Here is a 17,342-nt window from a genome sequence, read left to right on the forward strand (position 1 = left end):
AACCATCGCCATAAACTGTCTTTTATTAACAAAACCAAAGAACCCCAAACACTTTCTGTGGACATTCCCTTTTTCCCTCCAGATTTTAATGATATTCTGTGTGTACATATTTTTAAATTTTCACCACATTTAGAATACAGTTGTTGACATAAAACAAGCCTAAGAAACCAAAAGTGAGATGCTCTTAAATTTTATTTCAATCACTTATAACTATGGTTAAATGTGAGCCCTCAGTCCTGGTTCACAGCCATTTTCCTTTGCCTCATGGGATGGGGGCTGCAGCTTTTGTAGGACACAGCATACACAGTGGGTATGAGATGGGACGTCAATGTAGAGCAACCGAGATACACATCCGTTGATATGATACACCGTGGTGAAGAGGATGGTGTCAGTCCACCTGTCTTAAAGGAGGTCTGTGAACAAACCCTTCCCCATTCACCCTATGGGAGTTTTATTTTTCTCTCAGCATGTTGGTCAGAAAGAGACAGGTATGAGTAAACATGGGGGGGGGGGAGGCTCACCACAGCTACAACTGCCTTGAGGGCCTGGTCTAAGCCCTACAAACTGCCACCCAGATTCAGAAAAGGGCTTCCTACATAGCCCCAGGGGCTTCCTTCAAGAAAGTAAACAATCAGGATCTCAGAGATTAGGTCGTCCATGTATTATTTTTGATAAAATTGGTAGGAGGATGAAAAATGTTTGGTTCAGATGAGACCGACAGCACATGAGGTCTTGTGCAGAACAGCTTCTCCTCAGCCTGTTTGGGATAGTTTGCCCTGCCTTCAGATAACAAGGTACTGGACAACCCTGAGAAGCCCATTATCAGGGCTAGGAAGTGAGTTAAAGGATAATCTTGGGGTTTTATACACATAGAAGTAATCAACCCATGGTGAACAGAACAGTCATGACTTAGAATCAAGAGTACCTGTATGAAGAGACCTATGGAGCATCACTTGGATGGAAACTAAAGGCCGTATGTTTAAGGTACCAGCCCCACAAACAAGGTTCAACACTCAAAATGGATCATGCACCATCCTGAAATGGTGACAGTCTGAAAGTACTGAGGTCCAGATTATTACACAATCCTGCTTTGTCTTTTATGATGTTATTTCCACAACAAAACATGCTTAGGAAATCTAGTGCACTTGTATCATGAACAATAACCAAATTCTGAAATTTATGTGACAGGATTACTAACCACAGATGAATCCAAGTTAATGCCCTTAAAAATAATTTTAAAAATCATCTAGATAACATTTGTCTTAGTTACAATATTTTGTTTGTTATGTGTATAAATTCAGCCTAGACTTTATTTTATCACTTCAATTTGTATGAAAAATAAGGACTATATCAATTTTAAATTCATAAATTTAAAAATTTACCAAAATGTGAAATAAATTTTTGAAGGGATATGGATGGATCAGTCTGGCATTATATCTACTCTGTTTTATACAGCAATAAGCTATACTGATGACAGGTGGAGTCTGTTTTAATAATATGCAGCTGGGTGAATGTCTGAGAATTGCTAAGGTTTAGTCACTAATTGTGCTGACCGCGAGATACAATGAGGGAAATGGTGTCAACTGTGCCTTCTGGAGCTCTGCAGTGCATGCTGCCTCACCCACTTTCCTTCTGGCTCAGGAAGCTTTCATTCACTCATATTCTTCTGAAAACGGCTCATGGAAAATGCTAACACGGTTTTCTCACTGGTTATCTAGATTTGCTAGCTGATGTGTAAGACATGTCACACAACTGTTTCTTTGTTGACAGAGATGGCACTCTACTTTAGATACTATATACAAAAATGTGGGGCTGTCGCCGTAAACACTCCCACATGCTCAGCTAAGAGTTCATGTGACAAGTGTGGCTTTTCTATTTAGTCAATTTACACTTATAGACAAGCACCAAGAAACATGCACACTACAGGGAGCCTAGATATGAAGAATTCATATTTCCCCATTAAGGGAAACTCTGTCACAAAATGCTGATGATGTACTGTCTATCACTCATGCTCTAATTTGGGGGTCTTTGCAACAAAAGGGGCTTGTGGAGACTTCTGCCCTTTTATTTTTCTTCCTCTTTTAGGATTTTCAGTAAGTTCTGTGTCAGGCACTAATCAGTCAGGTGGCTTTTGGTCCAATGGGTATGTTAGTTGTCTTTTTGCACCGTTTTAATCTTTCTGCAAAAAGCCAAGTTCAAATGCTGGAAACCGCGATGTCTCTGGAACCAAGATATCAGAGAGAAAGTGAACAGCACCAGCCATACCTGCAAAGCAAAATGTGCATCTTTTGAGAACTGTATAGGTTAGTGAATAAAGTAAAGTGACATTTAATCTCTTCCTCTACAGGGGCTGTAAGGATGTAAGGAAAAGCACAATCACCAATTAAAAGTGACACCATTAAAACAACACTCGAAGCCCCTGAACCCAAATGTGTAGATATGCATATGTGTAGCTCAAGTGTAGAATCCCAGCACTTTGAAGAGGAGTTGCCCAATTTCACTAGCTCAAGTTTTCAAATGTATGGTTTTATTTTTCATACCCTCCTACCTTCAAAGAGAGAATAAGGTCTGTCAGGAATGCGACACCCATGTGCTCCGTAATCTAGACACCACTCTGCAAACTAAAAAGAAAGACAACTTTTTTAAAGAATAGAATTTCTTAAGAGGCAAAGAATGGGACCCTTTAATAAATTCCTAAGAACTGAAGAGTGATTCAGTGACTTCCAGAGGTGTGCACATAATTACACCATGAGAAACATAGTAATAAAAATACCAAGTCTAGCTTCCTACCATTCATGAGAATGTACTCAAGGCATATTTAATTGTTTCTATTTGGGGCCATGTGCTACTGATGTACATAGAAGAGTAACCTAGACAAGGACAATCATGGAACTTATAGTTCACCATTTGGAGCCAAGCAATAAGCAATACACCCAACAAATCACTGGAGGATTCTTCCATGTGGCTGTCTTAAAGACCCTGAAGAATGTCATAGTGAAACTAACACTGGAATGGCAATTTCCTCTGTAAATTGCAGGGGAAAGGACATTTTCAGGAGAGGAAATAGGCAACAGCAGTTTAGACTCCGTTCATTGAGAGGGAAGATCAGTGAGGTAGTATGTCTGAAAGTGGCAAAGATGAGACAAGGTAGAGAAACAGGCAAAGGCCAAGGCAGGCATGCAGGACTACAGAAACTTGGCAGAGGAGTGGAGGCTTGACATACAGGTGAATGTGAAACTAATGAAGGATTCAACTAGGAACAACTGTAGATTGTCTGCATGTTATCTCAATTCCTGAGACATCTTTGGTAAACAGGTAATCGTTTTCTCCCCATTTGTTTCAAATACAGAACAGAGGCGTGAAGAATAAATGTCCTTTAAGACAATAAAGCTCCATATATGCTGGGTATGATGTCAAAGATCTGTAACCCTAGAACTTGGGAGAGGGAGGAGCAGGAAAGTCAGAGTTCTTGGTCATCCTTGGCAACAGCAAAACCAAGGTCCATCTGTGCTAGCTCAGACTCTTCAGAAAACAAACAACACATAAATAATGCTTATACGCAATGCGGTAATTCTGACCAGGTAGATGATTCCAGAACTTGTGTTCTTCAGAATAACCTTTATGTTTGCTGCCCTCATCTCATAGACAGGGACAGAGGGTTGAGGACAAGACCATGCTGAAAGAAACAGATTCAGTCACAGACTGGGAGGAGTGGGCTCAAAGAGGAAAGAGGAGGAGCTGTGGGGATAGAGGTGTCCTCACCTTACAGGCTCGATAGAGGTACTTCTTATCTTGTGTAAGGTGGTAAAGGGACAAAAAGGAATAACCATTTCCAGAGGTACCATGGCAGATTCCATAGCCTTTCCGGAGCAGACCTCGCTGCCAAATCACATCACTGCACTCCATGGCCTCTTTCAAGTATTTTTCCTCCTTAAAAACCTGGAGAGTGAGAAAATAAAATAGTGTCAGCATATGCTTTCAATGAAGAATTAAAAAAAAAAACACTTCACCACTGATTAGAAAAATATATCATATTTCAAAAACTGAACAGGCATTATGGTTGAACAGACATAAGAACCTCTCTACCAGGCCAGATTCAACCCATCCTTCTCCTCCAGGTTCTAGCTCAATGAGTTCCCCACCCCCAACACCCTTCTTAATCTACCAGATTTAACCCTGGTCCCACATCTGGTGCCCCCCCCCAGTCTGGCTACCTGTGCCTATATGGCAACTGACCTCTAAGCTGGGCCTCTCCTCTCCACAAATCCTGAGCACCTCCCCCAGACTCCTGAGATTTTTAACTAGAGTCAAAAGATTTTTAACTAGAAGGTCTTTTACTGGGCTTAGGAGCTTCACCCAGCCTGAGCTGAGACCTGCCTACTTCTGTTACCCCATTTGAGCATCAACACTAAATTGTTCCAAGACTGAACCCTATACTCCATTCATCCGAGGACAATCTAACAACTTGAGGTCACTGGAAATAGAAATCTAAACATCAAGTCAACAGTGGAGATGATTTCCATCCCAAGAAACACTACCAACCAAGTAACTTCAGATGTCTAGGTCCCATTACAAAGGCACAAGCCACAGAAAGAACCAAGAGAACAGATTAGCACTAAAAAAGCAGCACTCCCATAGTAATGTTCCCTGAAAGAAAGCAACTCAGATGTTACACAAAACAATGATTTAAAACAGCACAATACATATGAACAAGGAACTCCAAAAGGATAAGAACAATACCAGAATGAAGACTGGAAACTTGAGTGGAGTAACAAAAACAATACAATATATGAAAATAAAACTTAATGAGAATCGCAGAAGAAAGGCAAAATGAAATAACTCAGAGGAGAGCCTCATCCCTAGATTGGATCAAGTTGAAAAGGAAACATCAGGCTTTGAAGACAAAGGAGACAAGTTTGATCAGTGAGTCAAAGAAAATCTCAAGTCCAACAGAAGAAAGAAACCGTGAACAGAACACAAAGAAGGTGGAACACTATTCAAAAAATAAAACCAACAACAAAAACTGAACCTATGAATAAAAGGTATAGAAGGGCAAGAAATCCAGGTCAAAAGCAAAGAAAATATTTTCTACAAAATTATATAAGAAAACTTGCCTCATCTAAAGAGATTCCTATTAAGGTTGAAAACGCACACAAAACACCAAAATAGACAAGACCAGACAAGAAAGTCCTCTTGTCATATAACATTCAAAACATTAAATTTATAGAATAGAGGGCATTGAAAGTTATAAGAAAGACCAAGTTACTTTAAAAAGGCTTCCCGTCAGAACACCAGCTGGCTTTTTAAATGTCAGTCTTTAAAACATCTTTGAGAACTTCACATGTGTACTATATTTTCATAATTTCTTCCTTTTTCTTTCCACCTCACTCTTTCCATGCTCCCCCCACCGCCTTCTCAAGTTTATGGCCTCTAAATCATTATTATTGTTACAGCTGGGAGGTGGTGGTGAATGCCTTTAATCTTAGCACTTGGGAGGGAGGCAAAGGCAGGTGAGCCAAAGGTCAGCCTGGCCTACAGAGTGAGTTTCAGGACCACCAGGGCTACAAAGAGAAACCTCCTTTCAAAAAACTTATATATATATATTATATAAGTGTTACACACACTCACACATCATTTAGTGTTGCTCATATATGAATGCTTAGGACTGACTGCTTTAGATTGGATCCCCTATCTGGGGGCTTGTCCCTGGAGAAGACTGAATCTCTGTCATTAAGGATAGGGCCTTGTGAGATTCCCCATTCACAGTGACATGTCAATTAGTGTTGTCATTTATCAGGTCTTATTTAGGAATCCATATTGTTGAGAATTCATGGTTGTAGCTTCCCTATCATACATACAAGAAATTATCTTGAAGCAGAGCAAATGTCCTGGCCCTCTGGCTCTAAAACTCTTTCTATCTCCACTTCATGGTGTTCTCTGGAGTGTTTCATGTAGGGGTTGTATTGTGGATATATCACTTGCTTTTGGGAACCCCACAGGAGTAGTTCTCTGAATTTCCACCAGTTGTATCTTTCTGTAATGGTCTTTAGCTACTGGAAAAATAAGCTTTTATAAAATGAGATATGACAGCTACACTTATCTGTGAGTAGAAGGATAAGTATTTAGAATGTGGTTACAAATTACATTGGTTTAGAGAAGTGGCAATACTAGGTTCTCCCTAGGGTCCTTGGGTAGTACTGTCCCTGGATAGTAGGCTAGTTTTATTATGTCATGCATGACTTCCTTCCCGTGGTAGTTTGAATAAGAATATTTCCTATAGGCTCTGGAATTTGAATATCTGGTCTCCAGTTGGTGGTGCTGTCCAGTGAGGCATGGAAGATGTGGCCTTGCTGTAGGGAATACATCACTGGGCTTTGAGGTTTCCAAATCCATGCGCCTTTCCTAGTTCACTCTCTGCTTTCTACTTGCAGTTTAAGATGTGAACCTCCAGCTTCTGCTCCAACCACCACGACCGCTGCTTGCTGCCATGCTCCTTTGCCATGATGAAACGTAAGCCAAATAAGCCATCTCTTCTAGAAGTTGCCTTGGTCACAGGATTTTATACAGCAATAGAAACTAACATAGAAGAAACTGGTACCAGAATTGTGCAAGTATTGCTGTGAAGAACCTGACCGTATTGCTTTGTTTTTTTTCCAAGGAATGATGAAATCTTTGGGACCTCAGACTGCAAAAGTGGTTCAATCTGTAAGCGGGGCTTAATGGGCTAGCCAATAAGGATCTCAAAGGCTCTGGAGATACAAGTGGACTGTAGTAGTAGGGCTCAAGAGGTCTCAAGGGGGAAGCAAGAACTTTAAATATACCAGCATATCTAGTATCACCTATCTGTCCTATCTATCTGTCTATCTGTCTCTCTATCTCTCTCTCTATCGATCTATCATCTATCTATCCATCTCTATGTATACACTAGAGAATATAAATACACTGCTTAATTTCCTAGTTAATTGGCTATTCACATGATATTGGTAAAGAAGCTGACTGCTTTCTGTCCTTAGCTAATAACTTAACTTACGCTGAATTTATAAGTAGCAGACTAATTTCTTTGGCAAAGCCAATTTGAAGCCAGCATAAGTTTGAATCTGTGGTATGATCGTTATTAATGACCACTGTGCAGCTCTATAGTGAACAAGAGTAGTGGGGCACAAAGAGATGCAAGTATTGTTTAAAGATAAAAAGAGCATGAGGAAACAATGCTACAGACAAGGTTTATTAAAATTTTGCTGCATCTTCCTTAACAATTTCAGAGAACCAACTAGGCTAGGCAACATGTGGCAGGGAATCCCTGTGTGAAAGTCTTGAGAAGGCAAGAGGACCTGAGATATATACTAGATCATCTATATATACCCTAGTACAGTGCTCCATCCATCTGTTCATCAATCCATCCATCCATCCATCTGTTCATCAATCCATCCATCCGTCCATCTGTTCATCAATCCATCCATCCGTCCATCTGTTCATCAATCCATCCATCCATCCATCCATCTGTTCATCAATCCATCCATCTATCCATCTGTTCATCAATCCATCCATCCGTCCATCTGTTCATCAATCCATCCATCCATCCATCCATCCATCCATCCATCCATCCATCCATCCATACTTGTTTCCTAGTACACTGGTTTTGGTAGGATGGTTATTTTCACAATATTTATTCTATCAATCTTTGAGTATAAGAGGTCTTTCCACCTCTGAATGTTTTCCTCAATCTCTTTATTCAGAGATTTAAAGTTTTCACTATAGGGGTCTTTTACCTCCTTAGTTAGATTTATTACTACTTTTCCTTGTCTGTTTTTTCTGTCGTGAATGGTATCACTTCCATGACCTATTTCTCGATGTGTCTGTTGTTAGTGTATAGAAAGGCTACTAAGTTCTACAAGTTGATTTTGTATCCTGTCACTCTGCTGAAAGTGTTAATCATTTCTAGAAGTTTTGAAGTAGAATCTTTGGGATCTCATGTATAAGATCATGTCATCTGCAATGAGGGTTAGTTTGACTTCTTTTCTGACTTTTACTTTCTATCCCTTTACTTTCTTTTTCTTGATGCTTTAACTAGTGATTTAAACACTATATTAAAATAAGTGGGGATAGTGAACAGCCCTATTTCAGTCCTGATTTTATTTATTTTATTTGGAGACAGAATCTCTCTATATAGCCCTGGCTTGCCTAGAATTTACTATGTAGACCAGGCTGGCCTTGAACTCACAGAGATCTGCTGGCCTCTGCTTCCTATGTACTGGGATAAAGGGAGTAAAACTAGATGCCCAGCCCTCCAGATTTTAAACTAAGGAATGATAAGAGTAAGAGAAATAGTCGTCCTCAGGGAAGAGCACAGAAGTTGGTTATCTAGTACAAAATGGTCAAACCCCAAAACACATTCACAAGTAATGTCAAATAGAGTGAACACATTGTGTCTATGTATTAGGAAATATATATACATATACTGAAAATTAAGGAAAAAGAGGCCATGAATTTGAAAGAAAGCTGTGGGATACACAGGAGGTACTAGAGGGAGAAAAGGGAAAAATAATATCATTGTTTTATAATTAAATTAAAAAGTAGAAACTGGGTCGAGGGAAATGGTTCTGCAGTTAAAGCACTTGCATAAGAATGAGGCCTTGAGTTCAGATCCCCAGGACCCACGTGAAGGTGGCTGTGACAATGCACATTTGTAATCTCAGCACTCCCTATCAGGAGAAAGGAAGCAAAGAAAAGAAAACCCTCAGAAGCACATAGGCCAGCCAGCCTAGCATGCATAGCCACAAACGACAATGGACCCTGTTCAAACATGATGGAAGGCAAACACCAACACTAAAGGTTGTCCTCTGACTTGGCACAAACATGCTCACATGAACATAGAGATTATATCCAAGGTTGCTCTCTGAGCTTCACACATATGACCTGGCACATGTGTACTCACACTAACAGAGAGATCAAAATTTCAAACTACTTTTCAGTGTACAATTAAACACGTTTTGCAGAGGCAACCTGAAAGCCTGATGGTGAAAACTGTGCCCTTGGACACTGAGGATAATACAGAACTACTAACCTGATATGCCTGTAAGAGCATGTGGATGACTCCTGGAGCACCATGGCACCAGTGGACCAATCGATCTGTTTCATTGCTTAAGGAAGATGGGTAATTTCCAGATCGGAATTTTTTGTGGCGCACATAATCAATACTAGGTTTCACCATTTCTGTTAAGGTTTCTTGGTCCACTTTTGCTTCTGGCTTTAAAGACAAAAAAGATAAAACAATTTATTATTTCTGTTTTTTTTAACTACTGTAACATGGCTTATCTAATAAAGCATGAATCATCCATAACACTAAGGAAGATACAAAATTAGAATTCAATCTTGTGGATTTTTTTTTCAGATACAGCTTTTTTGTTTGTTTCAGTTGTTTGAAATTTTAAATATATTAGTGTTTCAATGTGTTGAACTCTATTCTTTGACAAATTGACCAACACAACCAACACTTAAAATCAAACCATCCTACAGAGTAGTGAGAAGAGCTGAGAGCCTCTCTGATGAACCCTAAATTGTGAAAGATTTGTGTGTGTATATGATGCCTAAACACTAATCTTTCATTTGCACCTACATGGCCCTTGCCTCCTCCTAAAGGCCAAGTACAATGCTCCTCCCAAATCTATCAACTGACTTTCTCACTTTGGCCAAATTATTTAACCTCAATTTCTTTCTAAGGTAATCAGAATAATTAACTCCTATTGAAAAGTATATGTTTGTCTCCTTCATTCAGTAACTTGTATAATAATGGTTTTTACTTATTAAAAACATTCATTACCTCATAGAATGAATCACATTTGCATTACAGTTTTACTAAGAAGTTAGGACTACAAACAGTTGGAAAATATTTACTATTTTAAGGGAATCTTTTGTTTTATAAAAGTAATGAAATAGAAAACATTCAAAGGATTTCAAGATACTATACAAAGTCTCATCAAAAAATGGTGGCAAAAATTGCAAGTGAGGCTAGTTAAATGTCTTTAAGTGTGACACTTTAGCAGACCCTCACAATCTGCATCACTGAAAAAGTCTAGGCTAAGAGTCAGTCTCTGTCCAGTGTCTTAATCTTCATTTGATTCCTAGATCAAACTTCCAAATGAGATATAAACATTATTCATAATTAAAGAGAAATATTACTAAAAATTGTTACTATTCTACTACAGCTATAACTATTACATAAGATAAACTCCTATCTCCTTATCAAAAAATTTTGTTAAGCATGGAGTAAAAGACAACTTAAGGAATATACTTGCATCTAAAATTTGCTGAAGTTAGTTTAAAATTTAAAAATATTTACATATTAGAAAACCTGTAGGTATTTTCCTGAGATACACTTAGAGAATGTGTTAGATATTTTTCTAACACATACCTATTAGGAACAAAAGGAATTGGGGCTTGAAAAAGAAATCATCTATAGTTCATGAAGTTTATTTCCAATAACAGGACAAGAACAGAAGGAAGCTGTGGGTGACAAGCAGCTATTCGGGTACCTACTATACACAGATCATACTTTTAGGAATTCACTGCTGTAAAAGCCAAGTTAATTATCTGTGAGTCAAAATAGGAACCTTCAATTCAACCCATTTGGTCTCTATGAAGAATTTAATACCCCATTCATATTGGCCTAATCTATTGTAATATGGTCATTATAGTTATTATCCCAGAGTTACCTGCATTAACATGTAGTAGATTCCAGCCATGCCATGGGCTGCTCCAACATATTGCTTCCTGTGCCACTGATATAACAAGGGACAGCGCTCAGTTTTTCTTTCTTCCCTTGACAAAGTCTTTCCTGACTCAATAATAGCAGCGACTACCTATAGAGACAAGGAGACATCAGAAACCACAACTTACAAACATCTTCAACTACCCTGATTAGCATTGGTGTGTGGGAGAACACAGAGAAATTACCTATAAAAAAATTAAGCAGCCATTATCTTAACAATTACTTTTATTTAATAATTCAGTCAGAGAGAAATCAGGAAGCAATTCTTGAGAAAAACATATTAAGAAGTCTACCTATGAAACTGGAGTTCTCAGTATGAAAAGTTACTGAATGCTATAGAGCCTTCCTATTAAAAACTCTTCCAAGTTCCTAGTTGCTTCATAGCAGTCACATTTTCTCTAAAAGGGAGCAAGTACATCTCCAAGACAGGGTACACACACTAGCTTCATGGATGAAGTGGAGACTAAGGAACTGTGTGTGGTCTTCTGTGCTACGGTCTAGTGTCTGGAATGACTATGTGGCAAAGACTCACTTTAGTAAAGTGTTGCAAGTTTTAGATGGGCATCCAGCCTTCTAGCCAGTCATCGAAGTTGTGGGAATGAGACCCGAGCAGACATGATGGCATCTTGCAAATGGAAGCGGTTTCTTTTCCCTTTCCAAGCAGGCTAAGTGTTCCAAACTACATTTGGTTATTTGGAGAGGGTATATGTAGAGGACAGCAGACTAGACTATGAAGAGTATGGATACCAAGTTATCATCAACCCCCTCTAACTTCTGAAGTTAAACTACATAGTTCCAGTGAAACACAACCTAACTGATATAGATCACTGATTTTTAATGTTTGAGAAGAAAAGAAGCTATTTCCAAAAAAATATTTTATGAGTTACTTTTTTTTTTAACGAGACAGGGTTTCTCTGTATTGTTTTGGAGGCTGTCCGTCCAGCCCAGCTTCGAACTCACAGAGATCCACCTGCCTCTGCCTCCCGAGTGCTGGGATTAAAGCTGTGCACCACTACCACCTGGCTATGAGTTACTTTTTAAGAAATTAATCCCATCTAGAAGCAGAGGCTGAGAATTAACATAACTGTACGTTGTCAGCTAGCTTTGAACATCGGTAGGTCCAGTAGGCCCACAATACCTCTTTAATAGCTGTACGTTGTCAGCTAGCTTTGAACATCGGTAGGTCCAGTAGGCCCACAGTACCTCTTTAATAGCTGTCTCACCAACAGTGCCGGGGCCAATCTCTGTGTTCAGGTACAGTAAGGCGTACAGGTAACCTGCCCGTCCATACAGCATCTCATCAGGAAGCTCTGACTCTTGACAGACAACAGTTCTATGCATCTGTAGAAGTCTAACCAACAAGACAAAGGATTATCCCAGAAAATGTCTAAAACTCTCTCAATGACTGAAAAATAACTCCAAGCTCATTAAACAATCAAACCTCTCTATTAACCCCTGTTTCAAATAACAAAGTTAAGAACAAAAATACATAGGCTAGAGAAGTGGGTCAATGTTAGAAGTATTTGAGGTGTCCAAATGTCCACCTCTGTGTCACTAAATCACACAGTAAAAACAGAGTTCACACTTAAAATCTAGTATTAGAAGAAAGGGTTGTCAAGTCTAAGTAAGATGGAGCTGAGAGAGTTACTGCTCAGGCAAGACCAAGTCACTCCATCTTTCAACATCAAATGTCGTCATGGACCAGATACTCTATCAGATCCAAGGAAAAGACCTTGCTTTTTCCTTGTTCAGGAAGAGTATAACCTGACCACTGCAATAACCTTCCCAGGCCATCACATTCCCTCATCACTATAACCAAGAGCTAAAGACTGAACTCAGGACTAGTTATTCTCAAACTACTTCCATGGATGTGAACTCACTTTCATGCACTGAAGGCAGTCAAACATTGTTTATAATGGTTATTAAATTAACTGAAATTAAGTCACACTCATGCATGCAGAGAAAAGGAACACATGATCCCACCACTAAGACTAACATACTTCACTTTTCAGACAGACCTGTTCATAATTACAGATTAGAAAATGGTTAATAGTTGAACATCTTTGCTCAGTAATTCTTCAACAAAACATTTGGAGGCATTTTCAATTTTTAAAACTTACTTGGTGATGCATTCCTGGGACTCACATTCACTTTTGAGTTTATGATATATCACAGCTCCCACAGCAAGGGGACCAGCATCTCCACAAAGGAAAGTGACTCTGCGGCCACTCAGATTTCGGAGGGTTCTCTTCACGTAATCCAGGGATCGGAGCAGGTAGGTCTGGTCACCAGTGACCCGGTACAGCTGGAGGTACAGAAGTGCTATGCCTGGAATGAGTCCCACCCCCAAAAGAAAAGCGTTACTACCTTTCTTTTTACCTCCAGGGAATAATTTTCTAATTACAAAAAACATCTTCTATAAAGACTGTATTTTGAAATGTACATCATGAACAATAACAACAGAAAGTATAATTTATTTCATAATTTTGAAAACAAAAGGCACAAAAATTCGGTGGAAAAAGTCATGGCACAGGTTGGAATTTATCATTCTGCTAACTGGCCCAAGGTGGTGAGTCAGCAGTTTACGCTTAGAAGAGACACATTAGTGCTCCAGTCACTCCCAGTTCTGGATTACACCCTCCCGGCTTATCGTCAGGCCTTCTGAATCTCAACCTAACGTAACTCCTTTTCTGCTTCTCCTCAAGTAATTTCCTTCTATGCGACTCCACAGTAAGTGATTATCTTTCTGGATTTTCCCCTCCTTTCTCATTTTTATATTTTCTACAGTGTTTCATTTTTTCTTTCCTTATCCAGCAACTGGACATCTAACCAGTGAGTCAGATCCCCACTTAGGGAACACCACATGACTGGGCAGAACTGGGATGTTGGGAGCAGCCTGTGACCAACCTCTTTTAAAACACAGAAATAGAAATCTGGGGCCAGGTGTGGTGGCTCATGCCTGCGATCCCAGCATCTGGCAGATGGACTCAGCAGTGTCAGTAATCCAAAGATGTTCTCAGCTATGTGACAGTGACTCTGAGGCCAGAACAGGCTACACTGAGATTCTCTGTCAAAGTTTCCCCTCACGAAGGATAAGAGCCAGTTGTACTGAGAGCTCCTGGCAGAAACCCTCTGGAGAATGACTCCTTTGAGAGCATACTCTGACTGCTGAACTATGGGAATATGGGAGAAGGGGGCTTGGATTTGATCAGTACATGCAGTGGGTAGCACTGGACCCCATTAATATGTATTACTTCTTGTTAGACAGGTCTTTCACCTGTTTGGTTAGTGTTACTCCAAGATATTTTATGGGCTTTTTTTGTGGCAATTGTAAAGGGTGATGTTTCTCTGATTTCTTTCTCAGCCCATTTATTGTCTGTATATAGTAGGGCTACTGATTTTTTTTTTTGAGTTAACCTTGTGCCCTGTCACTCTGCTGAAGGTGTTTATCAGCTATAGGAGTTCCCTGGTAGAGTTTTCTTGGTCATGTATGTAAACTATCATATCATCCGCAAACAGTGAAAGTTTGACTTCTACTTTTCCAATTTGTGTCCCCTTGATATCCTTTTGTTGTCTTATTGCGCTAGCTAAAACCTCAAGTACAATATCGAAGAGGTATGGAGAGAATGGACAGCCTTGCCTTGTTCCTAATTTTAAGGGAATCATGTTGAGTTTCTCTCCATTTAGTTTGATGTTGGCTGTTGGTGTGCTGTATATTGCTTTTATTATGTTTAGGTATGTTCCTGCTATCCCTGATCTCTCCAAGACCTTTATCATGAAGGGGTGTTAGATTTTGTCAAAGGCTTTTTCAGCATCTAGTGAGATGATCATGCGGTTTTTCTTTTTCAGTTTGTTTATATGGTGGATTACACTGATGGATTTTCGTATGTTGAATCATCCCTGCATTCCTGGGAAAGTTAAAAAAATAACTTCAAACTGCTGAAGAAAGACATATTCATGGATTTGTAGAACTAATACTGTGAAAATGATCATTTTCAAAAAAGCTATTTTAGATTCAATATAATCCCTATCTCATTCATTGCAGAAGTAGAAAAAACTGTCCTAAAATTCAACTGAAGATAGCCAAAACAATTCTGATCAAAAAGAATGCTGAAGGGATTATAAAACATTATGATACCGGTCCAAAAACAGACATATAAACTAATGAAACAAAACTGAAGGCTCAAATGTGAGTACCTGTGACTTCAGCTATTTATGGTTGACAAAGATGCCAAAAGCATACGCCAAAGAGAAGTGGTGCTAGAAAACCTGGATGTCCACACGCAGAAGAATGAAATTAGACCTGGATCTATCGCCTTACACAAAAACTAACTTTAAATGGAACAAAGACCTGAAACATTGCAACTGCTGGAAGAAAATGTAAGCAATAGCCCACTGCAAACGCTGTCAAAAGATCATGAATGGAAAGGTTATAGACCCTAGGAAGAATCTACTATTTTTGTTTCATTAAATGGTCATATTTTCAAACTGCCTTATAAACATTTATGTTTGTACAAACAGATTAGTGCTGATGTTAACCAGGATTGAGACACTTTTTATTCATTTACTTGCAGTGCTTAATGCAGAAACTCTTGACTGATCAAAGTGCCAAAAATAAGTAATTGCCAGTGTTCAGCTTGAGATAGGTTGTCTACAGCAAACTCTTCCCTTCCACACCTGAGGAAACATCATAGAAGATGAGACTGAAAGAGTGTAAGAGCTAGAGAGAGAGAGAGAGGATGTGGAGGAGAGTTGTGAAATGTTGTCTTTTGGAGATGACGTGGCTGTTTCATACAGTAACTTGCAGCAGCTTTGGCTGCTTGCAAAAGACCTGTATATGATTAAGCCAGCCAAAACTCCAGCATAGATGGGGAGGATGGCCCTGGGTCACTTTGCAGATGCAGCGGCTGCTGGTAGATTGTCCTTGCCCTAGTGGGTGACTCCAAAGCTATGCACACATACTCAACATACTCAGAGGATTATTACCATTAGTATTAATAATATAAAAGAATACATGAAGTTGGGAGGAAGATAGGTTTTGGATGCTGGAGAGTTGGAGAGATGTAGTAGGGGATATATATGATGAAAATACATTGTATGAATATACAAAATTCTCAAAGAATAAAAATATTATTTTAAAGCTAATAAGGGAAGTCTCTAAATATGAATTATTAGCATGTTAATCAGCCTTTACTGTAATTCAGAGAACAAGGTCTATCTTATTTTATAAACCACATACAGCTACAAAAATGGTCTGAATACCTAGTAATGCTAAGTAGCCACTGAGATATTGTAGGCCTGGGGCACACTAGAGCAGACAACCTCTTAATTTATCACTTGTACAATCAAGATATAAAACTAATTATTAGTAAAAAGAATGAGACTTGAGTCATGCCAGTAACATAGTTATCTAAACCTCATTCCAGGAACCCTAAATCTAGTAGGATTACTCTCTATCAGGCACCCTCATAAAAGACAAAAATAGTTCCATGTTCCTTTCTCCACACTTCAATGTTCTGAATAGGAAAAGGCCCTCAGAAAAAGCTATCTGTTCTGAAAAGTGTAAATTTGTCCTAAAACATAGGTTGCACAATAACCCCTTTGTCGGTTGTTCACTCAGACCCTTTAATAATAGGTTATACTATGGCCGCTACCCACTTTCATCCCCTTGACCATGTGCTCAGCTTTAATCTGTAATAAATACCTGCTATTTCCTAAACTCTACTCTATGTATCTCATCTGAGTTCCTTCATCATAGATTATGAGAACCAGGAAGAAAAGATTCCAGTGTTAAAACATCAAAAATGTAAAATTAGTTAAGGTAAGTTAATTTTGAGATCACACTTTTTTCATCCTGAATTACATGACTTTTTGTTTAAATGATGTAATAAATAAGCAAAGCTATCATAAAATATTTATATACATAAACAATTTAATTTAAAATATTTAAATCAAATTAAGTACAACCAACAAGGTACTCATTTACGAAACAGACCAGAAACACCATTTAATCACAATTTGACAAAAAGAGAAACAGAACAACAAAACAAAACCAACAAAATAAATATAAGGTAGGCCTTTTCTTGCCACACACTTGCACAGCTGTATATGAGGTTAAATGTTTTAAAAATATACCACATTATAGATCAAACCTTCAGACAGTATTTCTTTAGAAACAAAACTACAAAATGGCTCATAATAAAACTGTCTAATGCTTCAAGGATATAAATGTCACCATTTTAAAAAAAGAAGAAAACATCAAGTCTCAGCTTATATATCACAGTTCAGGAATTGAACGTAATGGTTACTACTCCACCTGTCCAACCAGTATATGCAGAGCAATCATGAGGGTCAGCTGTCTTCAGTCCTTCTTCCATTTGCTGTAGAAGATCTTTTATTTTGGTCTGGATACGCTTTACAAAGTTAGGAACAATCTAAAAGACAAAGGGTGAAAGAATTAAATTGCACAAGAAGACAGCTTCATGAAAGCAGTGGAAAGTTGCACTGGACACAATAGAGAAAGTGGCCTTAGTTGGCACATCTCAGGTAGCTGGAGCCTATTCTGGCTTTGTGG

General features: G+C 38.8%; 1 protein-coding gene across 1 annotated transcript in view; it reads right to left on the reverse strand.

The window, feature by feature from the left end:
* Positions 1–17,342, reverse strand: part of Lancl2 (LanC like 2) — a 41,965-nt gene continuing 24,623 nt past the window's right edge. Inside the window, exons 2-9 of the mRNA XM_040739394.1 lie at positions 17,085–17,202; positions 12,889–13,096; positions 11,972–12,119; positions 10,713–10,859; positions 9,065–9,247; positions 3,763–3,939; positions 2,549–2,621; positions 1–2,265 (exon numbers count right to left, since the gene is read on the reverse strand). Coding sequence (XP_040595328.1) covers positions 2,171–2,265; positions 2,549–2,621; positions 3,763–3,939; positions 9,065–9,247; positions 10,713–10,859; positions 11,972–12,119; positions 12,889–13,096; positions 17,085–17,202 — 1,149 coding nt within the window. The 3' untranslated portion in view covers positions 1–2,170. The remainder of the gene's footprint in view (positions 2,266–2,548; positions 2,622–3,762; positions 3,940–9,064; positions 9,248–10,712; positions 10,860–11,971; positions 12,120–12,888; positions 13,097–17,084; positions 17,203–17,342) is intronic.

Source organism: Mesocricetus auratus, unplaced genomic scaffold (assembly GCF_017639785.1).
Source record: "Mesocricetus auratus isolate SY011 unplaced genomic scaffold, BCM_Maur_2.0 Super-Scaffold_100676, whole genome shotgun sequence".
NCBI lineage: Eukaryota > Metazoa > Chordata > Mammalia > Rodentia > Cricetidae > Mesocricetus > Mesocricetus auratus.